This window comes from Portunus trituberculatus, chromosome 17 (assembly GCF_017591435.1).
Source record: "Portunus trituberculatus isolate SZX2019 chromosome 17, ASM1759143v1, whole genome shotgun sequence".
Classification (NCBI taxonomy): domain Eukaryota; kingdom Metazoa; phylum Arthropoda; class Malacostraca; order Decapoda; family Portunidae; genus Portunus; species Portunus trituberculatus.
Genome location: NC_059271.1, coordinates 32,385,886 through 32,411,656, shown reverse-complemented (window position 1 = coordinate 32,411,656; position 25,771 = coordinate 32,385,886). Strand labels below are relative to the sequence as shown.

The following is a 25,771-nucleotide window of genomic DNA, read 5'->3' as shown; positions in this document are numbered from 1 at the left end:
CTCTTCTCCACTAGTCTCTCTTCTTTCCTCCCATTTTTCCTCAGATTTCTCACTTCCTTCCCCATGAGTCTCCTTTGTCCCTCTCCTCCCTCCTACTCCTGCCCTTCCCTCCGCCTCGCCGCCTCCGCCTCACCCCACTTGGCGCTGGCAGTAATCAGAGGCCAGGGTGTAGCACTCACCTGGGAATACCTGCCCTCATGCATCACTCACCTTGTCGGGCTGTCAGGGCGCCGCCAAATACCAGAGAACCACAGTGCCACGTCCCCGCCACTCTATCCACCCCTTTTTCCCTTTTAAAATAGAGTACAGGAGGTCCTTTTGTTATTCCAGCATGGTAGTTTTCCCCCCACACTTTAAATCATGCATAATGGGTGAGGGTTTGTGTGTGTGTGTGTGTGTGTGTGTGTGTGTGTGTGTGTGTGTGTGTGTGTGTGTGTGAATTTTCTATTGCTTGAATGGTCAGTGTTTTACTGTTCGGTAGTTTGTTTGTTTTTTTTTTTATATAATTTAGATTTAAGATTCTTTTTCTCTTTACATTCACACACTACACGTCAAATTGATCGTAGGGAAACACCAATGGAAAAAAAGTGTTTCTTTCCGTTTGTGTTGGAATGAATGTGTACCAATTGCTATAAGTGACTGTGTCTGAATCTCTTCGCTCTCCGGTGCAGCGTGGCGACATCCCGCTGTTCCTGGCTGTGGACGCGAGTCACCAGGGGCTGGTGCGGGAATTGGTCTTCCATCACGGGGCGGAGCAGGTGAAGGCTGTGAGGGGGCACACCAGGGACACCGTGCTCCACGTCGCCTGCAGGAAAAAGGACACGGACATGGTCAAAATTCTTGTGGACGCCGGGGCCAGCACGGACACCCAAAATGTGAGTCTTTGATAGATGAGGCAAGGAGAAGGACGCTGCTAATGAAGTCACAATAAAAGTAGTGGAAGAAGTAGTAGTTGTTGTAGTAACGAATTATTATTATTATTATTATTATTATTATTATTATTATTATTATTATTATTATTATTATTATTATTATTATTATTATTATTACTATTATTGATATTATTATTATTACTATTATTATCATCATTATTATATATGGGTTTTGTATGTACAGTGGCAATAAGAGTAAAGTAATAAAAAAAAGGGTAGTAGAAATCACATTTTTCGCAACAATGCTTCAGACGAAAGTAATTATACAGCGCCATAGCACCAAGCGAGCCCCCTCCCTCCCCTCCCGCCCTGCACTTTCCCTCTCTCTCTCTCCACGTGCATGTCCTTCCGAGAGCAAAAATTGGAGTTATTTATGAGACTTTCTCCCCCTCCTCCCGTCACTGTTTTCCACTTCACCCAATGGCGTGTGCGTGAGAAAACGAAGGTGTTGCAGTACATGGTGGTCCAAACCTTCCTCATCCCCTCCGCCCCCTGTCCCTGCCAAAAAGGTGCTTGGCTACTATGCATACCACCTCTCCTCAACCTCCCCTGTGGCTGTAATCCATATCCTTAAATTTGCTACTGGAATGACATCTGATCTGTATTACTATAAGGCAGGTTTACCCTTTCAATACTGGGACTGGGAGATCTGTGTACAATTAGACCATTTTATTGACATTAGGAAAGATATATGGAGGCCAGAAGATTAATGGCCACAGTCTTCATTATTTCAATCCTCCCACATAAGTTTCTGAAGCTGTATGAAATCACTAAATAGTAAGCAGAGTGAATATGGAAACGCGTCATGGTACTGAAGAGGTTAAAGGAGAAAATGGTTAGCGAAGTGGATTTTTTTTTTTTTTTAATAGAATTGTTTTGCCATGAGACGTATATTCGGTTTTGCTGATTAATTGCATTTTAGTTTGAAAGTCAATGCCTCAGGTCTCATGTGGTTAGGGAAGAGTTCTCGGCTGTCCACCTTTCATGTAGTGTGGTTATGTGTCATCGCATTTTCCCACCGCTCTCAGCCATCAGCAGACCTCTCATCTTTTACCCATTAATCCCTTCAGTACCATGACACATTTTCATATTCATTCTGGCTACTATTTGGTGAGTTTTATACAGCTGTAGAAACTTATGTGGGATTAAAACAGTGAAGACTCTTCTTACCTCCATAGACCCTTCCTAATGTAAATCAAATTGTCTCATTACACCCAAAACTCAAGGTAAAGTGCATTCCACCACTGAAGGGGTTAATAGAATCAGTTATAAGTGGTTAGTTAGCCCATATACTGTCTGCCAAAGAGGAGTGTCAGCGGTAGGGCAGGTGGAAAGTAATATTAAGTCCGAGACTCAGCGGAACTCGTCGTGTTATTTGGAAATTCTGCGTGACACTCTTGCTGTGACTAACGCGCCGTGATTCTGATTGGGATACTTAAAGGACATCCGTGGGTGCTTTGTTCCTGTATGTGATGCTAGGCCACGAAGGAACGTTCATATCAGTGCTTTATTTTCGAAACCCTATCATGGAGTCGGTGTGTGTCGCCTCTCGTTTCTTAACTCTGGCAAGATCAAATTCGTAGGCCATCTGGACATTTTCTGATAAGTAACTTTGACGGAGTATGATACAACTGTGCTAATCTAGAAATAGTCACAGGAGGAACCACAAATGGAATGGAATGAATGAACCAATAATTCATTTGTAGTTTGATATCCCCAATCCCCATGGCACAAAGCAGAGATACGATAAAAGAGTAACAGTAAGTCAACACCAGAACCAAGATGATTCCTCCAGCTTTCCAAACGTCTCACCGTGACACCAACTGTGTATGGTTTAATTTAGAGACTGTAGTAGCTATTAAACTGATTCCACTCTGCTTGTGTGTGTGTGTGTGTGTGTGTGTGTGTGTGTGTGTGTGTGTATGTGCACGCGTACGAACGTAATACACTTGGTATCGACCACACAACATGAAGCTTGAGATTCAAAAACACCATCGTTGTATCAAGCCTCATTTTTTAGGCGGTCTGATGTGCATGTTTACCGTGGTGAGCCGCCTCTCCTCTCGTCTCCTCTGCTCTCTCCTCCCTAGAGGCTACAAGGAGGTGGGGTTTGGAGGGGGAGAGCTGGCGCGGGGATGGGGGTTGGGTGTGGGGGGATAAGTGCGCCGTCGCGTGTGCTATCTGCTCCTCCGGGTACATGATGTTTATGGTAATATTACGCTGGAGTAGTGCGAGATAAACTGTGAACGATTTGTGTACGAGTTCTCAGTTGTTCCCATGCGCTGGTCTCCCCTCTCTTCCCCTCTCTTTGCCTTCCACTGGCTCTTTTACGTATATCTTCCCTTACGCCGCACGCCCAGAGGAAGGGAGCAGCAGACCGGCGCTTAGGGAAGGGAAGGGAAGTGACAGAAATGGAAAGCAGCACACGAGCAGTCTTCCCATTACGGTGTTTTGTTTTCATTAATACTGATTTTCCTGTCTGGGTTCCTTCCAAGTTATTGTTCCCTTTGATCTTGTTTGATTTCGCTGTATTATCGTTAAGAAGTTCCCGGCCAGGCTGATCTATCATGGCAACTGGTCTTCCTTGGACGGGTGAGGTATTCCCCTTTCTTTCCTTCAGGTCAGATGTCTGAAGTCTAATGGATGGGGAGAAATAGATGAAAGAAATCGTATCTTCCCGATAAGGCACCCCACTGCCGCCCGCCCGCCACCCTTCCTCGTGCTCCTCCCTCCCCTCATACCTCTAATTCACGAACGTAGCGCTCTTATTCCCTCCCCTCACGCCCTTCCTTCGTGCCTTTGCCCCATATCACTCCCTCACTTTCCCCTCTCGTGCCCTGTTTTCTGCCCCTCCTGTTATCTAGATCATGTTTGCCTTGATCACCCCGAGAGGAAAAATATGAATGTAGGTTTTATGCAGATTTATTCTGATTCCGTCACATTGCATTTCGGTATATATGTTTTGGTTCCCTTGTGTTTCTATGGATCTCAATATCAGAGGTCGTATCCGCAATATTTCCGGCCTTATACCACGCTGCCATATATCCTGGCCCTCGCTGCTCCGGCCCCACCGTTACCGCAGCTCACCAGCCTTCCTTTCCTCCCTTCTCTAGGCCGCAGGGCAGACGCCGCTTCATATCGCTGCCGAGGAAGGTGATGAGGCTACTGTCAAATATTTCTACTCTGTGCACGCCAACCCCAACATCACCGACAAGTTTGGTGGGTTCATTTTTGTTGTTTTTTTCAAGCTTGTAGTTTTTTCCTCATGAAAGGGTGAAATTTATGTGATGACGAGGGGAGCTCCTGTGTTGCATACTCGGATAGTGTTGTGTTAGGACGAATCCAGGTTATATTACATGGTCTATACTTATATTGTTTTCTGCGTTCACCTTCAGTGGCTTGACTGGTGAAGGACATCATAAAGGAGAGCCTGCTTCACCTTACCACTGTCATGTTATCAATATAATCACTTGGCGACACTCTTCCTGCAGTAGTGAAAGTTGTGTTTCCTTACCTGCCCTTCCTCGCCCACTAACAGTGCCCCGCCCCCTCCCACTAACGCGACCCCGCCCCCTTCACCCTTTCCGCCTGTTCCTGCCCTTACTAGATCGCACGCCCCTGCACGTGGCTGCTGAAAATGGATTCACGCCCGTGGTGGACCTCCTCGCTGAGAAGTTCAAGGCGTCGGTGATGGATCGCACCAAGGACGGGTCAACGCTGGTCCACATCGCCTCCTTGCACGGCCACCCCGACACTGTCATGGCCTTCCTCAGGAAAGGTAAGGCAGGAAAAATGTCACCACTGACGTTATAGAACCATTTGATTGTTTAGAGGCAGTGTGGTGAGATCAGTGTATCCATCCTCTCGCCTCGAGCACTCTGCATAAATTAATAAGTGTGGTTTCGTCCTGTACCATGATGCATCTTCCACTCTAGGTGTGCCGCTCCACATGCCAAACAAGAGTGGTGCGCGGTGCATCCACACAGCGTCCCAGCGAGGCCACGTCGGGGTGGTGAACGCCATCCTCCATAAGGGCGAACACGTGGACGTCACCACCAATGTGAGGCACTGTAGCTCTGCTGTTCATTTTGTGTCTATAACTCACAAGTGAATTATCTATCAATATATTGTTTTGCATGATAAAGAAGGCACTGTTGTCACACAGGACGGGTTCTCGGCCCTGCATATCGCGGTGAAGTCTGGCAAGCCGGCCATGGTGGAAGCCTTGCTAGGGCACGGCGCGAACCTCACCATGCAAGGTACGTCAGTCTTACCTTACATAACCGTCATGCAAAAATACTACGTGAAAAGTGTGTGTGTGTGTGTGTGTGTGTGTGTGTGTGTGTGTGTGTGTGTGTGTGTGTGTGTGTGTGTGTGTGTGTGTGTGTGTGTGTGTGTGTGATATGTTTCTCATGGCGCTTGACCCCGCGTAGGTGGATCGGCACGGGAGTCGGCGCTTCACCTGGCCGCGAGGGTCAAAGATGGCGAAAAGTGTGCCGAGATGCTACTCAAGTCCGGTGCTGACGCTAACCTGCCCAAGGACGACGGCCAGACACCGCTTCACCTGGCGGCCCACCACGGCAACCTCAAGACCCTCAAGCTGCTCCTGGAGGACGACAACGCCAAGCCGCTGCTGCAGTCCAAGGTATGAGGAGAGGGCAAGGTAATGGAGATGTCTTTGCGTGAACCATTAACCACTTCAATACTTGGACGCATTTCTACCTTGAGATTTGTGTACGATTAGACCATTTTCTTGACATTAAGAAGGATCTGTGGAGGTCAGAAGATTAATGGCGACAGTCTTCACTATTTTAATCCTCCACATAAGTATCTGAAGCTGTATAAAATCTCCAAATAATAAGCAGAATGAATACGGAAATTAATCATGCTATTCAAGGGATTAACTCTCCTTGTTTTGAGTTGGTGCTTGTTGTCTTGCCTTGGTTTTCATGTTCTACGTAAATTATCTCTTCATTTATTCCATGTGTCTATTTTTCCGTGGTGTGAACAGACGGGAGAGTCTCCGCTGCACCTGGCCTGTCTGTCTTGTCGTGTGGAGGCCGCCAAGATGCTGCTGGATCACGTCACTAGGAAGAGCGGGAGTGAGGCTGTAGAGAAGCTCGTCAACGCCAAGGTAAGGAGAACATGAATCTTAGTTGACAAAATCGTATCATGTCGCACTTAAGGCTCCTGATGCTGGCAGATAATGAAAGGCAAAGTGTTCCATAGATTTCAATTGGTTATATGTCTTTTTTTATATGAACAATGGTTACCTCAAGTTAATCCCTTCAATACTGAGACCCCTTTTTACTCTGATTTTTTGGGTGTAATTTGACTATTTTATTTGCATTAGAAAAGGTCTATGGAGGTGAGAAAATTGCTGGTCAGAGTCTTCACTATTTTAGTTCTTACATAAGTTTCTGAAGCTGTATGAAATCACCAAATAGTAAGCAGAATGAATATGGAAACGCGTCATGGTACTGAAGGGGTTAAATGTTCTGAGCCTCACGTGTTTGGTTACAGAATCACGCTGGGGAGACGGCCTTGCATTACGCAGCTCGGGTCAACAAGCAAAACGCAAACTACAAGGCGGGAGACGACAGGGAAATGGCTCACATCTTGCTAACTAACGGGGCACAGCTCATGGTGGCAACGGCTAAGGTATTTGGGAGACCCTCAGAAACACACACACACACACACACACACACACACACACACACTACAAGAAAACTTTGGCATAAACAGGAAACTTTTTTTTCTCTTCTAAGTGTTAAGAATGAAATGATTGAGGGCAAAACAGATCAGGCTTCCGATATCGGTGCTTCTTTCTCCCTCAGACCTCGGAGACTCCCATCCATTACGTGGCGACCTCAGGCAACGAGTCGGTGCTGGACGAAATGTTGAGGTTTACGCCGCCAGATAAAGTGTGTATAAAGCGGTGTCCTGCGTCAGTGTTAGGAGTTGAGCTGTCTTGTATTCCTCCTCCCCCTCCTCCTCCTCCTCCTCCTCCTCCTCCTCCTCCTCCTCCTCCTCCTCCTCCTCCTCCTCCTCTTTCTTCTATTTTGTATTATGCTTTTTAGTTGATTTTATTTCTAGCTTTTCCTTCTTCTTCTTCTTCTTCTTCTTCTTTTCTTTTTCTTCTTCTTCTTCTTCTTCTTCTTCTTCTTCTTCTTCTTCTTCTTCTTCTTCTTATTATGCTACTATATTTGATGTGGTTTCTTATTTTCCTCCTCCTCCTCCTCCTCCTCCTCCTCCTCCTCCTCCTCCTCCTCCTCCTCCTCCTCCTCCTCCTCCTCCTTCTTATTCTTATTCTTATTCTTATTTTTATTCATATTCTTATTCTTATTCTACTTTTTTTTCTTCTGTTATGTTCCTCATTTATCACATTCATGGAGATCCTTCCGTTCCATCATCACTGCAAGTTTATTGATTCCTTGTCTTCGTCCGCCTCAGATCCAGAAGCTGGTGAACATGCAGTCGTCGCGAGGGTGGTCGCCGCTGCTTAATGCTGCAGAGAACGGCCACGAAGGCATTGTGTCCACGCTACTTGACCACCACGCCAGAGTAGACGTGTTTGACAGCGAGGGTAAAGCTGCGCTCCATCTGGCTGCTGAACACGGCTACAAACTGGTGAGCTGCGGAAAGTATTGCTAAGATGGTATGATAAGCTCTGCACCGGTTGACATGTGCACATCTCTCTACTGTTTGTCTCATACTAATTGATACATACCCATCTAGCTTCATATCAGTCATGTGCACACCTCTAGTCTCTACAACTCCTCTTATGCTTGTCTTCTCTTTCTCTTTCAGGTTTGCAATGCTCTATTGACCCACAAGGCGTTCATCAATGCAAGGACCATGTCGGGGCTGACAGCATTGCATCTGGCTGCCATGAAGGGCTACAATGACTTGGTGTGGTCACTCATCACGCAGCACCACTCCCAGAAGGACGCCCTCACCTTGGTGCGTCACTGGTCCCGCTGTATTATCAGTCATTGGTGATCCACTTTTTGTCACATCAAAGAAATATCCCAATACAGTCTTCGTCATATTGATAGCATGGTGTCTCCACAGAAAAAGCAAACTCCCCTGCATCTGGCAGCCGAGGCTGGGCAGCTGGAGGTGTGCGACACGCTCCTCCAGCTGGGCGCCGACACTAACGCCACAAACGATGCGGGTCAGAAAGCAGTGCACGTTGCCGCCATGCGCAATAATTCCGAGGTGGTGAAGCTCTTCCTCAAGACTTCACCGGAGCTGGTCACTACAGCGGACAAGGTAAGGTTGCACAAACAGATGGAAACTCAGACAGACAGACAAACAGATACAGCCGGCCAAAGTGAGATTAGGCCTATGATATTTCAATTTATTCAATTCAGATGAGGTTGCAGCACCACGTCACCAGTCTCGTGTCACGGACCTGTGGCACTCTGAGATCTTCCTCTGAATATTATCTCATTCGTTGAAATATATACAGTGCAATGAATTAATGTATATTTGTTAACAGGATACACTGATGAACAGTTTGTTACACAATGCTTGGTGATGTGATATGAAATAGAAGTGTTTTCTGGCCACATGCAAATTTTTTTAGTTGTAACACATCCACGTACTTTTTCATATAATCACATTAATGACACATCAGTAACATGGGAAAAGCTCACTGGATAAGATATGTAGTTATCTTGATTGTTATGCTCGTCACCACAGTGTGTCTCTTTACAATTTGTAACGGTAGTGTGTGTGTGTGTGTGTGTGTGTGTGTGTGTGTGTGTGTGTGTGTGTGTGTGTGTGTGTGTGTGTGTGTTTGCGAGCACACGTATACCTTCGAATACATAGATAGTAGTTATACTATAAATCATAGGGTTGAAAGCTTGTTTATCACTCGGATTAACCATGGTGCTGTCACCAGGACGGCAACACGTGTGCACACATCGCGGCGCAACAAGGCTCGGTGGACGTGGTGCGGGAGCTGATGCGGCACAACCGAGGTGTTGTCATCAATGGCAAGAACCGTGTTGGAGAGTCTACCCCGCTCCACCTGGCTGCCGAGGGAGGCCACGCCACTCTTGTCAAGTTCTTGGTGGAGAATGGAGCTTCACCCAAGGCTGAGAATGGGGTAGGTGTTCCTGAGAGAATAGGGATCACTAAATGTTCTAAGAAAAAGTAAGTATTTGTACAGTCTACAAAGTTTCGAGTATCATTAACAACGCTTCTTGTTTGTGCACCAGATGGGGTTCACGGCGGTGCATCTGGCGGCCAGGTATGGACACAGCCAAGTTTTGGACACACTTCGGGAAGTCACCAGTCTAAGAATCGTTAGTAAAAAACTAGGTCTCTACGCCCTCCATGTCGCCGCTCATTACGGCCAGCCAGGTGAGTGCCAGTCTTGATGGTGCAATGTTATTTTGTCAGAGAACGATCGACAAGCAATTAAGTCTTCTACAACAATTAAGTCTTTTGACATCCAGAACCAGATTTGTGAGGTAATGCATGCATGGGTGATGAAATAATTACTTACATCACGCTGCCTGCATGGTCCTCACTGAGTCCCGGCACTGTTGCAGAGATGGTGAGAGATCTGCTGGCGCACATCCCCGCCACCATTAAGTCAGAGCCGCCAATCTTGAGCGGAAGCAGACCATTCCTGCCAGACCTGGGGGCCGAGGCAGACCTCACGCCCCTCCATCTGGCAGCCCATGAAGGAAACGAGGGTGTTGTCCGCATTCTTCTCAACATCCCGGGAGTTCAAGCTGACGGCACCTCCAGACTGAATGTAAGAATTGCACGGCATCGCCACCCTTCAGGTTCAAATGAGCACGAGGAAGTAACAATTTAGTTTTCTTTAATGTTATTTTATTCACTGAAAACCTAGAATTTCTTAGGCAATACTCAGGTTTATTCTCTCCACGCAGAGCTACATCCCCCTTCATCTGGCGTGCATAGGCGGCCACACGTCTGTGGTCGGACTCCTCCTCTCCAAGTCCGCTAAACAGGTGAAGTATTTTTTGCACTTTAGTGACGATCAAGTTTCATTCCATAGAGATATTCATAGGTAAGATTCATACTTTTAACATTTGTGCTGTCGAGGTATTCTCTAGATGTCTTGTTTCACACCAGGTGTCAAAAGTAGACAAGCGCGGGAGGACAGGCCTACACTTGGCAGCCATGCGAGGTCACTACCACCTGGTGGCGCTGCTCATGGGCCAGGGGGCTGAGTTAGGAGCCAAAGACAGGGTAAGTCCAACAACCTGAAACGTGTTATTATCTCAATTTAGTTTACTCTTTTTTTTAGAATCATGGAGAATTTATTTAATTGATACAAAGAACAAAGAAAATAGTTTCTTTGAATTGTTACCTCCTCATATATATAGAAGTGTCTTGAAAGACTTGATGAAATGAGCTTTGGAGGTGTGTTAATACTCCTCTCTTCAATGTGTTCTGGTGATGGAAGGCTGGAAACACATAATCAAAGTTTCAGATTTTATTATCAAAAGAAATGAAAAGTGAGTCTTAACACTTGCACTGCTGTTTACGTAGCACGAATCTTTGCATTCTCTTGTTGCCCTCACAGGACGGCCTGACACCCCTTCACTATTGCGCGAGAGCAGGACACTTGGAGGTGGTGAAGCTTCTGGTGGATGCTGGAGCATCACCAATGGACAAGTCCGTAGAAGGAAAAACTCCCATCGTGCTTGCCGTTGCCAGTGAGCACGTAGACGTGTACAACTACCTCATTAACAAGAAACATGATTCGTACAAACTTCTGGAGGACAAAAAGGTGAGGGAGTTAATAACAACATTCCTTTCCAAGCCTCAACTCATGTTAATTAACTTTTTTAATGGAAAAAAAAGGCCCACTAGGTTGCCAGTTCACTTAAAGATCATAAGAGTTATCCAGAAGTAAGGGACAAATGTCTATAAGCACTGCATTATGGTTTAGTTCAGACATAGCAGTACAACTCAATAAACCCCAGCGGAGGTTCACATCAACGTAAAAAAAGGTAGCGGTTTTTATGTTTTTTCTTGATTAAACTTAAGATCTTTTTCCTTCTTAATTTGTTAATCTAACTCATTTCATCTCATTTAATACTTTCTTGTGACATTGCACACATTTTGAAGTTCCTTTGATTTATGTTACATATCGCATGTCTTATCTTAGCAGTAATCAGCTTTTGTCTAGCATTGTCTTGCTCCATTCCCTGAGAGATCCAGGGTGGCGCGTCCATCGCAAGAACCTTCACTTTTTTCTCTCCTCGCAACTCCTAACCTGACCTGACCTAACCTCTCTTTCATTTTTCTGTCGGGTTAAGACCATATCTATTTTTCAGAAAGCACATTATGAGCGTTTTTTTTTTATCCTTCTTGCCAATTCATGAAAAATATATATATATATATATTTATGCTGCGTTATCTGTACTGTCGTGTACAAAGCAATGAATAATGCTGGTGTATTTATTATCATTATCACCATAATTATCTACAGTATTATCATGAATGAAGTCTTCGTTGTCACTGAAAAATTACATTCATAGATCTGGAAGTATAACTATTGTCTTTTTCTCGGTAAAATTTATAAGGTATCCTTCGTCCTGTGACCTTTGATGCCTCACACACAGCAACACTCCCTCCTCTCCTCTCCTCTCCTCCCGCCACGTCTTGTCTGTCACATCACTCACTCTCCTGTTCCAGTACGTGCACGACCTGACGCTAATGAGCAAAAAGCACAACCATTCTCCCCTTGAAGAGTTCATCCTGCTCTCCCCGGCGCCCATCGACCTGGCCACCAAGCTGGCCCACACCCTCCTCATCCTCTCGGAAAAGGTGGGTGGCGCACGACGCTCGCTCTTTTGTATGCTTCATCTTCTTGTTTTTTTTTATGGCGATGTGTGAAAGTATTTGTATAGCTGTGTGTATGTGTGTGTGTGTGTGTGTGTGTGTGTGTGTGTGTGTGTGTGTGTGTGTGTGTGTGTGTGTGTGTGTAAGAGAGAGAGAGAGAGAGAGAGATTACATTTTGAATACAATATATAGTTCCCTGCAAATCTGAGGAACCAGGGCCACCATTCTAGACCTCACTGCCAGTATGGAACAAATGTTGAAATGGTTAGGAAAAAAAATAAAATAAAAAGTGATTCAAGACTAGACAGTGATGATGATGATGATGATAACAGATAAGAGCACGTACCAACATACTTTCTTTGGCAAATAATCCCGTGGTGTTGTTGCCGCGCTGGCTTCCGTGTGTTTCCCTGCCCACCTCAACTCTCCTGACTTTGCACCGTAAGTGGTTGGTCAGCGTAAGTGGTGTGGCTCGGTGTGGTTTGATTCCCTGGTGCCTGGATAACCAACCCTCGGTGTCGTGGCGGGACAATCACCTTGCATGACCTAACTAACCACGATGTTCATGTCAGGGGGTCTCTTGGTCTCTGATCTGTCTTGTGGCAATGGAACTCTTACCAACATCGTATTAGTTTCTTTGTACTTTTCACTAGTATTTGGTTCTCTATAACATGATCGGTGAATGTGTGTTCCTTTGATTGCTTGTATCAATTGATTAAAATTATCCAGGAGAGAATACCTTATATAGTAAATAACAAGTGTTTATGATAAGCTGTGTGCTGTCTTGTTTTCTGTAATCAGTGTGGTTCCCGCTTTACTCTGTCAGTCTATAACTTTTGTATTCTTTGCACAGTGACACTTCTCAACGCCAAAGTGTGGAAAATTATACTAATTGCGACATGCTTTTTATAACGATGTATAGGAGAGATGCGTGTAAAGTGTGAAGAAAAGAAAAGTCTTCGAAAGGGACGTACGAAACTCATGGAACATTGTTAGCGATCAGCCTTTGTAGTTGCAATGAATGAAAGAGAGAGAGAGAGAGAGAGAGAGAGAGAGAGAGAGAGAGAGAGAGAGAGAGAGAGAGAGAGAGAGAGAGAAACTAGCTCGTACTTTTACGAGATTCATTAACACAGTAAGGGAAATGAAAAAAAAAAAGCTATTGGCAGAGGTAAGTGGTATGCAGGCGGGTACAAACTTTCTTATCACTTCCACGCTCCCAAGCAAACTTTGGTCATAAGGTTGGAAGCAGTGATATAATTTACATATCTCTTCCATTACCTAGTCAACTTTTTCATTCCTCAGTGGCGATGGGTTACTGCCTGGCGTGTGTTCCCTTGATTAAGAGTTTGTGCACCTGAACCACTTTTGAATCACCACTCTCTGCAGCGTGACTCCTACCAAACCAGCCAGTCCTGTGGTGCAGTGTGGCGTGTCTGTTTTTTTTTTTTTTTTTTTTTTTTTGCACGCAACTCCTACCAGATCTGCCTTCCACTGTGACACACGGAACAGCTGCAATTACAAATGAACTTGAGACACGATACCCGAATTATGTATCAGCACCTTAACATAAAGATAGAGACGTGCATTCAGGTGTGAGTGAGAGAAATAACACGGGAACGAAATTATCTCACGTGAGGATAATATTGAAAACATAATAAAGGCTTGAGTTGTCAGAGATTCTGGACTCAACGATTACTTTGGTGTTGAGAGACATCACTGCGCATTTTTTGCAAATATATTGTACTTTTTAGGTAAATATTCTAATATATATGTGTATGTAATGTGTATATATATGTAGTGTGTTCATGTGCGCGCACACACACACACACACACACACACACACACACACACACACACACACACACACACACACACACACACACACATCAAATAATATAAATGAACAAATCATTACATAAATAAGGACACAAATGTACGCACCTTTCTCCTTCATGTCTGTTAGCAGAGTAATGCATTGAGCCATTCAGGGTTTGCTTCAAGTACGAATCACTGCAGTTTACAGACACTTAAGTTATGTTGCCTCCTCGTGGGCTTCCCGGTGATTCATTGTGGAGTCTTGTGAGCTGCCCTTAAAATGACCACGTGACGTGGAGACATGATGTGATACACTCATAACTCGGTGAGAGCTGTTCTAAATGCGACTTTCAATCTTCAGGAAAAGGAGAGTAGCCGGGACCTGCTGGACGCGTCACTGTTCAGCGAGGCTCTGGCGACAGAGCTGGTGGCGATATCTGCAGCCAGCTCCTCTCCTGGCCTGATACTGCGGGCGGTCGACAACAGAAATATAGTTCTTCTTGACTCGCTTATCGAACACGAACAAAAACAGGTCAGTAATTAGCAACGAGGCACACCGTCAGTGTGTGTGTGTGTGTGTGTGTGTGTGTGTGTGTGTGTGTGTGTGTGTGTGTGTGTGTGTGTGTGTGTGTCTCTTCTTGACAAAGTAAATCTTAATCAAAGATTTCATCATTTATTTACTTTAATATTTGTGTGAATCAGAATTTAACGCAAATCATCCTCCACTAATACCACTGATTTATTTTATTATACTTACTACATTGGAGGTGAATCGCGAGGGTGTCTGTAATGTAAATGTGTGACAACAGGTGATTGCACATCCAGCCGTCCAGAGGTACCTCACCGATGTGTGGATGGGAAGCCTCGACTGGCCCGGGTGGAAGGTGATCCTCATGTTCCTAGCCTTCCTCTGCCTTCCTCCTGTGTGGATCTTCTTCAGGTGAATGTCCGCAACTTTACACCATTTCAGAAGTGTTTTTCCAACCCTATGGTCTTCCACCTTAAGGAGAGTTTCTCATCTCCTAAGTATATTTAGTCGTAACAAACCAAGTTGTTGTCCTTAATGAAGAGTATTTTTACTTCACCATCGTGAGTACTAAGTGCATAATGTTAGTTGCAGAACCTGAGTTTCAATTTCTCTCTCTCTCTCTCTCTCTCTCTCTCTCTCTCTCTCTCTCTCTCTCTCTCTCTCTCTCTCTCTCTCAAGGTTTAGTTTTCTTGGGTCGCTGCTATCGACTCTTCAAAAACCTTACGTTCATAATTTGGTGTTGTTTCTACGACGGGAATAATTTACTGTTGCGTAGACGCTCGACATACTTCTCAGTTCATTCACTTGCACTGAGCCTGGTTTGAATGACGGCTGGAGCAGTCGGCGCGTAACTCACCCTTCCTTTGGGTTAATCAATAAATACTTGGGAAGGTAAACTGCTGAAACCCGGATGTCTCAATGGTCTTGCCTCCCGGGTCAAGATATATCCTCCACAACAGGCAAATCAGATGGAGATGAATGAACACCGAGGCCACACGGCTACATCCACTTCCCCAGCTTTACTGTGCCATGCGTGTACACCCCATTAAGCCTAACAATATCCCATCAGGTGTGTTTTAGTTTTTACCATCAATATCCAAAGTTTATGATACGTATGTCAACCTTCCGACTATTTCAAGGACTCGAGTTTACATAATGAACCTGAGTTTGACTTAGTTATTGTCTATAGGAGAGGGAGAAGATTTTACGCTGTGTGGTGACGTCAACAAACCAACAGAGACCGCCAGTACGACAGTCCTTTATCGGTTCATGACTGCATTAGAGGATGAAGTAATATGTTAATAGCTATGCAACTACATTTCACACAGTCTTTTACAGGCTATGCAAGATTGTGGTCTTTGGATATGCCACTGAAATACGTCTAAAGCTGATTTTATTAATAGCCAATAAAACATTGTAATTTTAGCTGTAATCGCCTCACTTCAGTACTTGTCTTTCTTCTTCCAGTGACACGTCTATAATTATTCCTTGTTTCTCTTACTCCTGCAGTTGCTGGTCATTCAACCCATTCCATATCACCACCTCACTCTTGCAGCCACAAACGCTTCACATAACAACGGCAGCCTTTGACCTTGTTCCTCCTTTGTTCCCCAGCATGCCTCTGGGTCACATGTACAATGAAGTGCCGCTGGTCAAGTTCATCGCCTACCTGGTGTCCCACGTGTACATGTTGATTCTGATGATCATGACGGTGGTGATGCCCTTACGACCCATCTGGGAGAACATTGGCCTCTTCCCCAACTGGTAAGACTCCACTCCACCACACCTCACGCTTTGATACTGACGAATCACACATTGAAACCTCACATTAAAATCTCACATTAAAATCTCACATAAAAATCTCACATTAAAATCTCACATCAAAATTTCACATTAAAATCTCACATCAAAATCTCACATCAAAATCTCACATCAAAATCTCATACACATTAAAATCTCACATTAAAATCTCACATGAAAATCTCACATCTTGACACAGACGATGCACACACTAAAAGGAAATCGTTGCCGTTTCGCATTGAACAACGCGGTGGTCTCGGCAGGGATGGTAAGCGTGTTTGATTAAGGGCCCGGCAGTGTTTCATGAAGCCTTGTGGTGGCAGCTCAAATCCTACTGCTTCATTTACGAGTATCGCTCACTTGATTCATGCAGGTGCAGCTGTACTTAACACACGCAGGGATACCACCATGAGCTGCCTCTTGTTAATGGTTTCGTGATGAATACGGAACTATAATTTTTCTTCATCATATTTAACATGCTGGTGATCTTGAATAAACACACACACACACACACACACACACACACACACACACACACACACACACACACACACACACACACACGAGTAAGATGGTATCATGAAAAGCCATGAATATCGCGGTGAATGGCGGGGACGTTGTTTACCAAGACGGACACATTAGTTATGCATTCATCATTGTCTTAAAAAAAAAAAAAAGGAGAGAAAAATAGTCCCGTGTTCTGTGACAATCCATTTATTTCCACTACCACTTTGTCCCTACATTTCAACACTTTAGAAGAAATACACTACACCCATCCTCTAAACATCGGCTTCAAATTCTTTAGATCAAGGAGAAGGTTGACACACCCCATGATAAAAAGAGCTCGGTGTAAGGAATCTTTTATTCCTAGCAGTATTGTACGTTTTAACCACTTTTATTCGTATAGATATGTATGTTGTTTATGTGATTGACGTCTTTTAATTATATCTTTCTTTATAATTTCTACTATACCTTTGCTTTATCTGGAGCCTGTAGCCATAAAGAATTTCACTTATATACGATAATGTTTGACAATGTGACAAATAAATGATCTTATCTTATCTTACTATAGCCTATCTACTCTAAAAGGCTCCTGGGTTCATAACATATTGTAGCTTATTGATGATATGATTGATTTGATGGGAATAATACTTATCACAAGGACAGCTCACAGTTTTCCTCATGATCTGACGACCACACATTCCTCTAGCACACCATTCAGACCAAGACCAAGGAGCCACTTAGAGTACACAGACTATAGCTATTTCTCAGACTTTATTTATCAACCAGTTTACCTGCACACCTTGACCACGCAGGTACGAGTGGTTGCTGTTGCTCTGGCTCAGCGGGAATCTTGTGATGGAGCTCACTAATCCAGGGGACATTGCCGGGCTGGGGTGGATCAAGGTGTTCGTCCTGGTCTTCAGCGGCTTCGGTGTCCTCGTGCATCTTGTGGGTTTCTTCTATCTAGGAAACAAGGAACTGCTGTGCGAGATGCTGTACATCAGGTGAGGCCTTCGAGAATGCAGGTCATTGCATAAGTAAAAGAGGAAATCTACAGAACTGGATTGGTTGAAGATATAGAATGGTGTAAAAACTGTAAATACTGATAAAAACTATGTATACTTACTTCTCAGTGCTAGTTTATGTAATACGCCACGTTTTGCCTGATCCAGAGTGCCTTGTCATCTGAATATTTAATTTTCATGTTATTCAGAAGAGTATATCTGTCAGAACCCTCTACGAGAAAATCGAGAACCTTTGCACACTCATCGCCTATGTACCGTGTTATAAGCATACGAGTAGCTGAGCATTAGATTGGGTTACATCTCACGAACATGCTGCTGTATATTTGCTGACGATTTCTCAACAAACCAAGCATTCCTCACAGCCTGCCCTCTAAAGACAACTCTCTTCCTTCACACAACACTACACGCATCGAACTACACATCCACTTCATGCAAAACTTAAAATGAAGAAAATAAAGTGCTGGCTCTTATATCATCCGTGGACTCCCCTTCCAACTATTCAACTTGTTTGGGGATTAGCACCTCAGTGGGCCTTTTTTTTTCAATCATAATTTCTGTTGCTCTTTGCCAGTTCTCTCTCTTACATAAAAGAAAAAACCGTTGTTCGATCATATATTCATATCTCCTACATGTATTTGTATGAAGTGTTTTTAAGTTGGTGTGTTATTTTAAGTATTCAGTTATTATATTATGTCTGGTTTTCCTTCTTAAATTCTAGCTCAAGTTTTCCATATATTACGTTGTTTTCTTTCATTTTCTCATTAATTTTGTCTAATATCATTGTTTTATATCAAGGTATGAAACTATCAAAGTTAACAAGGTTTTCACTTGTTTATTGGCCTTATTTTCTATCAGTAATGAGTCTGTGAAATGTTCAATAGTCTGTTCAATATTTCAACATTTCAGTACCGTCATAACCTCTTCAGTACCATGACACGTTTTCATATTCATTCTGCTTACTATTTGGTGATTTTTAGCAGCTTCAGAAACTTATGTGGAGATTGAAATAGTGAAGACTCTGGCCATTAATCTTTTGACCTCCATAGACGCTTCTTTATGTAGATAAAATCGTCTAATCACACCCAAAACTCATGGTAAAAATGTGTCCCATTACTGAAGGGGTTACATTAATTTTAATCTATACAACATTAGTGTAATCGTCTATACTTTGAGGGATTTAGCCAGGTAAGACTTTCGCTGCTGCTCCTCTCACACTTCATCCTCACATTCCAGAAACAACCTGCTGGCCATCGCTCTCCTGTTGGCGTCAGTGCAGCTCCTGGATTTCTTGTCATTTCATCACCTTTTCGGTCCCTGGGCTGTCATCATTGGCAAGCTAATGGTGGACTTGGGTCGCTTCCTCGTCATCCTTATGATCTTTGTGTTCGGCTTCTCAATGTACGTGGCTGCCATCTACAACCCGCTGCGACCCATCTACTCTGAATTTAATTACACTATAGATGGCGAGACCACAGGTTATCCGCCCGCAGGTGAGCACAGGGAGCGACGCGACTGTGTTCTTGTGTCTAGACATGCAGTATGTTTTGTATGTGTAGTGTATAGTGTGTGGTGGTGGTGGCATAAAGTGTGCTGGTGTGGTGTGAAGTGTGTGGTTTTGGTGTGAAGTGTGTAGTGTGGTTTGTCCTGTGTGGTGTGGTGTGAGGTGTGCTGTATGGTGTGTAGCGTGTGGTGTGGTGTGTAGCGTGTGGCTGTGGTGTGTAGCGTGTGATGTAATGTGTTAGGTAGATGGTTAGAACTGAGTGACGTGACTGTTCTCGTATGTAGTATCGTTTCTGTGTTGTGCTTCCCATGTGTTCTGTGCGGCGTTGCGATCATTTCACTTGGACAAACAGGTAGTGGGATGCAAGCAATGTATTAATTTGGTTCTTGGGATTTGACAACGCCCACTATACATTAACTCACCTAATTGTTTGTCTTCCCGCTCTTCGCGACAGAGGCGCCAGTGCAGAATCCTTTACAAGCCGGCGAGATGTTGTTCTTCTCCCTGTTTGGTTTGGTGGAACCTGACTACATGCCTCCTTTTTATAGCCACCCTGTTTGGAGTCAGACTCTCATGAAGGTATGTATGCTCACACACACACACACACACACACACACACACACACACACACACACACACACACACACACACACACACACACACACACACAACCGGTAGCTCAGTGGTTAGAGCGATGGCTTCACAAGCCAGATGACCGGGGTTCGATTCCCCGGCCGGGTGGAGATATTTGGGTGTGTCTCCTTTCACGTGTAGCCCCTGTTCACCTAGCAGTGAGTAGGTACGGGATGTAAATCGAGGAGTTGTGACCTTGTTGTCCCGGTGTGTGGTGTGTGCCTGGTCTCAGACCTATCCCAAGATCGGAAATAATGAGCTCTGAGCTCGTTCCGTAGGGTAACGTCTGGCTGTCTCGTCAGAGACTGCAGCAGATCAAACAGTGAATTACACATACACACACACACACACACACACACACACACACACACACACACACACACACACACCGCGTAGTGTAGTGGTTAGCACGCTCGACTCACACTCGAGAGGGTCCGGGTTCGAGTCCCGGAGGCGGCGAGGCAAATGGACAAGCCTTAATGTGTAGCCCCTGTTCACCTAGCAGTAAATAGGTACGGGATGTAACTCGAGGGGTTGTGGCCTCGCTTTCCCGGTGTGTGGAGTGTGTTGTGGTCTCAGTCCTACCCGAAGATCGGTCTATGAGCTCTGAGCTCGCTCCGTAATGGGGAAGACTGGCTGGGTGACCAATAGGCGACCGAGGTGAATTACACACACATTTGATATCGTTCGCTTTGATTTTCATTTTACCATTTTCCGTATAGCTACTCATATAGCTTAATTAACTCAACTCCAGCTCACTCCTGTTCACAATCCTGCCGCTTTTCTCCCGCAGATTGTGTTCGGAATCTACCAGATGGTGACGGTGGTGGTGCTCATCAACCTGCTGATCGCCATGATGTCTGACACCTACCAGAGGATTCAGGCCAAGAGCGACACGGAATGGAAGTTTGGACTTGCCAAGTTGATTCGCAACATGAGCCGCACGTCCGGCACTCCCTCACCTCTCAATCTTCTCGTCAAGTTCATTGTTTACATCATCGCCATTTTCAAATTCAGATGTAAGTTATATGGATACCTCATCTATGTAAAGGTTGATATTGTTGTGGAAGTTACTAGATACTCAAGTTGAAAAATGTAATTTATTTTGTTGCCTAATATAATGTATAATGATGGAAGAAATAACATTAGAAATAAATGCATGTGTAACGCACAAGTCAATTAAGGAGCCACACCCTTGGAAATACTGAACCATATTAATGTCTTGATAAATGTTCCAAATGCATTCACCATTTCCTGCAAATATTGCTTATGTGAGTCAGAGGATAAGGAAGCTTGCTCCATTTGTCAAGGTAATGTAGGTCTTCCTAACAACTCTTTACATGGCATTATAGTCTGACCAGCCTTAATTTACGGCCGGGGGGGGTCGTCTCTGTACAGTGTGCCACGTTTTCACTACTCTCTCTCTCTCTCTCTCTCTCTCTCTCTCTCTCTCTCTCTCTCTCTCTCTCTCTCTCTCTCTCTCTCTCTGCTTACCTTTGATTCTTTAGTAAGTCATTTATAATTGTATATATATATATATATATATATATATATATATATATATATATATATATATATATATATATATATATATATATATATATATATATAAGTGAGTGGCACGAGGTCAGTCACGTCGCCACCACAATGTGTCAAGGCCACCAGCTGGGTGTGGAAGAGTTGCCGCTCGCAAGTGAATAATGCTTTTTTTTTCACTTAGGTATTGGCATATACCTACTATTTTGTAAAAATAGAAACTACACATTAGCTTGGCTTACGAATTATGAATGCGATTATGCCTCACCCTTGAAATTACTGTAAAAGCCAGTAAATGTGAGCATTTTATCTTATAATTATAGCAACATCTGGTACTACAAGGTGAGGCTATTCGGCCTGGCCAGGCTGGGTTCATCAGTATTGCCGCCACTCACAAGACTTCTACTATTTTTTTTTTTTTTTTTTTTTGGATAATAGATTTTTTTTTTCCATGCTCATTATCTTACATCTGTAACGCTGATACTATTACACACCCTAAACATACGCTAAGTACCATTATAAGTTACTACAGTTGATATCAGCAACACTGTTGAATATGTATGCCATGTTTGTATGGTACTATATAGTTTTTTTATGCATATGATGGTTACTGTTGATTCAGCCATCTATATGCACAAGTCGAAATTCTATACATATGAATTGATGGTATTTGCGATGCCTTGTACACCAATAACTTCCATTTCACATCGCATTTTTGGGAAACGTGGCAGAACTGTAGTGCTACCCTCGCCCCACCACAGCCGTAAATTAAGCCCGGTCAGACTATAGCTGAATCTCGACTCCTTTTTCCAGGTAACCTGTGCTCAGAGAAAGCAATGGACTACATGCGGACTGAAGGTCGGACTGAAGATTCGCATTTAGCAGACCTGAAAACAGAGTTCGGTGGAGGATGGATTAAAAAGCTTCGGTCACGCAGTAAAGCCAGCATTACGCCTCAAAGCACAGGTGAGTGGGTGATGTACGCGCATCCTCGGGATAGGTGACGATACGTTAATTTGTGCTCAAACTTCCTACACAGGCAACAAAATCCAGACAAAATTAAAGAATATATACATGCATGAAACTCAGTGGAATTCTTGTCGAACTCTTGTACATTTATCTACTCTTTGAAAGAAATGAAGGAATAAGATTGAAATAGATAGAAAATAGAATAAAGTTTGACTATTGTATTGCCAACATTTGATAAGTTGTTGAAATCTGATTCAAATTAAGACCAGTAAATGCTGGAAATACAAGCAAGTTGAGAAAATATTTCATTTGAAGAGAGAGAGAGAGAGAGAAAATAAAACCGTAGATAGTTACAGTCTAATATGTTAGTCTTATAAATTGTTCGTCACTACACAGAAAACCTGGTGCCGCTGAGCAACATGGAGGGACCGCAAGGCGTCAGGAGGATTGAGAATGTTATCAAGTGGAGTCGTGTGGTGAACCGATACCGCATCATGCACCGCAAGGAGGTCCAGCCGGGCGAGAGCTCCGACGGCGAGAATGACATGCCCACAGACTCCATGGAAGACTTACATGAGGAGGCGCTGCTCAATGGTAATATTGAATCCAACTCCAGCCAGCCCGCCAATGCCTAAGGGACACGCTGCAAAGCCTCGGTAAACACGGTACACCTTCACTGGTGCACCGAGGAACTACACTGCAAAAACGTGACGATGCTAAATTTGCTGTGTGTACGGCCCAAGGTGCCTCAGCTGGCGTGCTGGGCGGGTGGCCGACCACTGCTATGACTGCTGAGTTAACATGATCTCTTAATAGTTCCTGATTTTCAAAGGCTTGATTTGAGATCATCTGTGACTCAATATCCATTCTTGCCAAATTCACACACAAACCACAAACCTCCGAGAGGAGGAGTCATTGCACAAATTAGTATAAAACACGTGAAATACACAGTTTGACATTCATGCATTGTATACGTATATGATTAGTGTTATTATCTGAACATCGTACATGATTTCCCTTAGTGGCATACTGGCAAACTAGACTAGCCAATAACACAACTCTTTCTCATTGCGATTCCTCACACTGATACCGCTGTGTGCCCATTGCCTCCTTCATTCATCTTGTCATTCCCTGGAAATACGGATATTCCATTTACCTACTGACCGCCTCATCATGTCATCTTCCTTCGACATTATCGCCATATGCTACAGATGTTATTCTTCAGCATAAACCTGTGAATAGAATTACGTAAGAAGCCAAGAAATAGGTGAAAAGAATCCATTGAGCTGTATATAGTAATAACTTGGGATTCGGTATAGCGAAGGCCTTGTTAAGATATTCAGATGAAGTAATGCAGCTTAGCGTGGAGTGAAGGTGTGCTGACTGGTGGTGAGCTGCAGACACTGAACACGTCTTGATACAGTCACGGCAACGTTTAGTTAGAAATGTTGCGTTTTGAAAGATTGTGGCATGTATAAAGGATTAGTTATAGGTGTCTTGTTGTTGCTCCCGTTGCCTCGCCGTAAGTCAGCTGCCTTTCTTTTGCGTGAAGGCAATTAGAAGAGGAAGCCTTAATGTAGTACCATCACACTGGGCTCGATTTCCATGGTGCCATTTGTCTTACTTGGCTTTAGGTAATAATGTCATTTTTTTTTTTTTTTTTTTTTTTTTATTTGATAAGTAAACGACCAAATGGCGTTATACATACGTATTTATCCTAAAAATAGCTGTACAACATTTCATAAAGATTGGCCACTTCTCACAGAGCGATGTAGTAGCTAGCTGACTTGTTTGATGTACTGTAACTGCATTGAATCTTAATATGTATTTCAACCCATACACATATCATAGAAGAGAAGAAAAAGCTACTTATTATCAACGAGCTTCCTTTGCTCCTCTTTGCTGCATAATATTCAGTATCCTAGTACACCTTGCTCATTCCAGGGAGACCAGGGCCTCAGTTTTTCATACAGACAGTTGTACGTAATGCAGTGGATAGTAGTTGTTAGTTTGAGCTGAATGTGAACTGTCAGGACAAACAGACAAAGAGATGATGGAAATCGCGCCAGTGTGGTGGTGGCAGAGTTAGCCGGGCAAGTGCTGGGCTGGGACAACACAACCGGGATGGTGCTAGGGAACATCGGTTAGTGTACAGTGATTTTTTGTCATTTTTGTCATATATATTTTTTCCAGGATTGTGTTCCCCAAATCTGTTCTTTTTTCTACAAAGGAATAGTGACGATGTTTTCCAGAGATATTTATACAAATACTTTATAAATATTAGCGTTATATAACACATAAAATTTTGTGCTATTTTATATTTCCTACTGGATTGCTGGGAAATTTGTCAGAACTCGGGTGAATGTCTGAGTGGCGGTGCGCGCCAGTGCCTGCTTGAGACCTTTTGTGAGCAGGGATATTGACATGTTACTAAGTGGCATTTTGAAAGTAAAATTGCATTTATGTACACAACTTTTCTGGCGGCATGTGTGCAGCCAATGTCAGGACGTTCAATACAGCAGAGTCTAGAGCAGGCAGCGGTGCGGAGAGGGTGTGGCAGTGTTGTGGGCGTGCGGGGTCAGCCTTACCCACCCTCATATCAAAGGTTCATATTTATAGTTATACGGATATACGTATGATACATAACTTTAGCCTATACCAGAGATTTACCCCAATATAACTTTTATATAGTTTTTTATGTTAGAGATAAATGCAATATTTCCACTGTGCGACGCGAGGAGCCGTGGCTTGCGTCGGCGGCCGCTGCGCAGGTCCCGCGGCGGCCCTCAGCGGGTATAACGTCGCGTTCGTGCCACGCAGTGAGACGTCCTTCAGTCCTGAGGGATCCAGCCTCACCTATTTTTGTACATCCCATCAGTTGTTACTCAGAGATAATGTATAGTGTAGCTGTAGTTATTACTGCATAGTGTAAAGTGGCACGGCTACTCTCTCTCTCTCTCTCTCTCTCTCTCTCTCTCTCTCTCTCTCTCTCTCTCTCTCTCTCTCTCTCTCTCTCTCTCTCTCTCTCTCTCTCTCTCTCTCTCTCACACACACACACACACACACACACACACACACACACACACACACACATATATATATATATATATATATATATATATATATATATATATATATATATATATATATATATATATATATATATATATATATATATATATATATATATATATATATATATATATATATATATATATATATATATATATATATATATATATATATATATATATATATATATATATATATATATATATATATATATATATATATATATATATATATATATATATATATATATATATATATATATATATTCAGCTACGTCACTTTTTAACAAGCTCTGTAAAACGACATTCGCCAGTCTTCGTGGTGGACTTAATTTTGTTTCGGTGACCACGGCAGTAACACCAGAGTTGGCAGAGTTGGCAGCAGTAACTTGTAACAGCGCAGCAACATGGCTGAAGAAATAACGTATTCTCGTGACCACAAAATCTCGCAGAATTGAGACTCATTACTGTATGATAGGCACTACACCAATCAACTGAACTGTCGCTACCTCCTCCCAACTCTTCAATATGTGCAGTCGATTATGGCTGTGCATTCTGCTTAACTTTTCAGGAAAGTTAAGCAATGACACAGCCTGTGCACCTGACCAGTAAAGAGGTCA

The 25,771-nt window shown here is 43.5% G+C and overlaps 1 protein-coding gene across 1 annotated transcript in view; it reads left to right on the top strand.

The window, feature by feature from the left end:
* LOC123505069 (serine/threonine-protein phosphatase 6 regulatory ankyrin repeat subunit C-like) overlaps window positions 1-24,003 on the top strand; it is a 106,676-nt gene extending 82,673 nt beyond the window's left edge. The window contains exons 5-32 of the mRNA XM_045256100.1: window positions 672-875; window positions 4,046-4,151; window positions 4,540-4,710; window positions 4,868-4,992; window positions 5,098-5,191; window positions 5,366-5,577; window positions 5,944-6,066; window positions 6,456-6,593; window positions 6,770-6,856; window positions 7,386-7,562; window positions 7,743-7,895; window positions 8,007-8,207; window positions 8,842-9,048; window positions 9,161-9,305; window positions 9,497-9,705; window positions 9,845-9,925; window positions 10,050-10,166; window positions 10,504-10,710; window positions 11,622-11,753; window positions 13,945-14,115; window positions 14,393-14,523; window positions 15,727-15,876; window positions 17,229-17,420; window positions 18,675-18,931; window positions 19,397-19,521; window positions 20,369-20,594; window positions 21,925-22,077; window positions 22,477-24,003. Of these exons, the coding sequence (XP_045112035.1) occupies window positions 672-875; window positions 4,046-4,151; window positions 4,540-4,710; window positions 4,868-4,992; window positions 5,098-5,191; window positions 5,366-5,577; window positions 5,944-6,066; window positions 6,456-6,593; window positions 6,770-6,856; window positions 7,386-7,562; window positions 7,743-7,895; window positions 8,007-8,207; window positions 8,842-9,048; window positions 9,161-9,305; window positions 9,497-9,705; window positions 9,845-9,925; window positions 10,050-10,166; window positions 10,504-10,710; window positions 11,622-11,753; window positions 13,945-14,115; window positions 14,393-14,523; window positions 15,727-15,876; window positions 17,229-17,420; window positions 18,675-18,931; window positions 19,397-19,521; window positions 20,369-20,594; window positions 21,925-22,077; window positions 22,477-22,715 (4,533 nt within the window). The 3' untranslated portion in view covers window positions 22,716-24,003. The remainder of the gene's footprint in view (window positions 1-671; window positions 876-4,045; window positions 4,152-4,539; window positions 4,711-4,867; window positions 4,993-5,097; window positions 5,192-5,365; window positions 5,578-5,943; window positions 6,067-6,455; window positions 6,594-6,769; window positions 6,857-7,385; window positions 7,563-7,742; window positions 7,896-8,006; window positions 8,208-8,841; window positions 9,049-9,160; window positions 9,306-9,496; window positions 9,706-9,844; window positions 9,926-10,049; window positions 10,167-10,503; window positions 10,711-11,621; window positions 11,754-13,944; window positions 14,116-14,392; window positions 14,524-15,726; window positions 15,877-17,228; window positions 17,421-18,674; window positions 18,932-19,396; window positions 19,522-20,368; window positions 20,595-21,924; window positions 22,078-22,476) is intronic.
* Window positions 24,004-25,771: the final 1,768 nt, after the last annotated feature.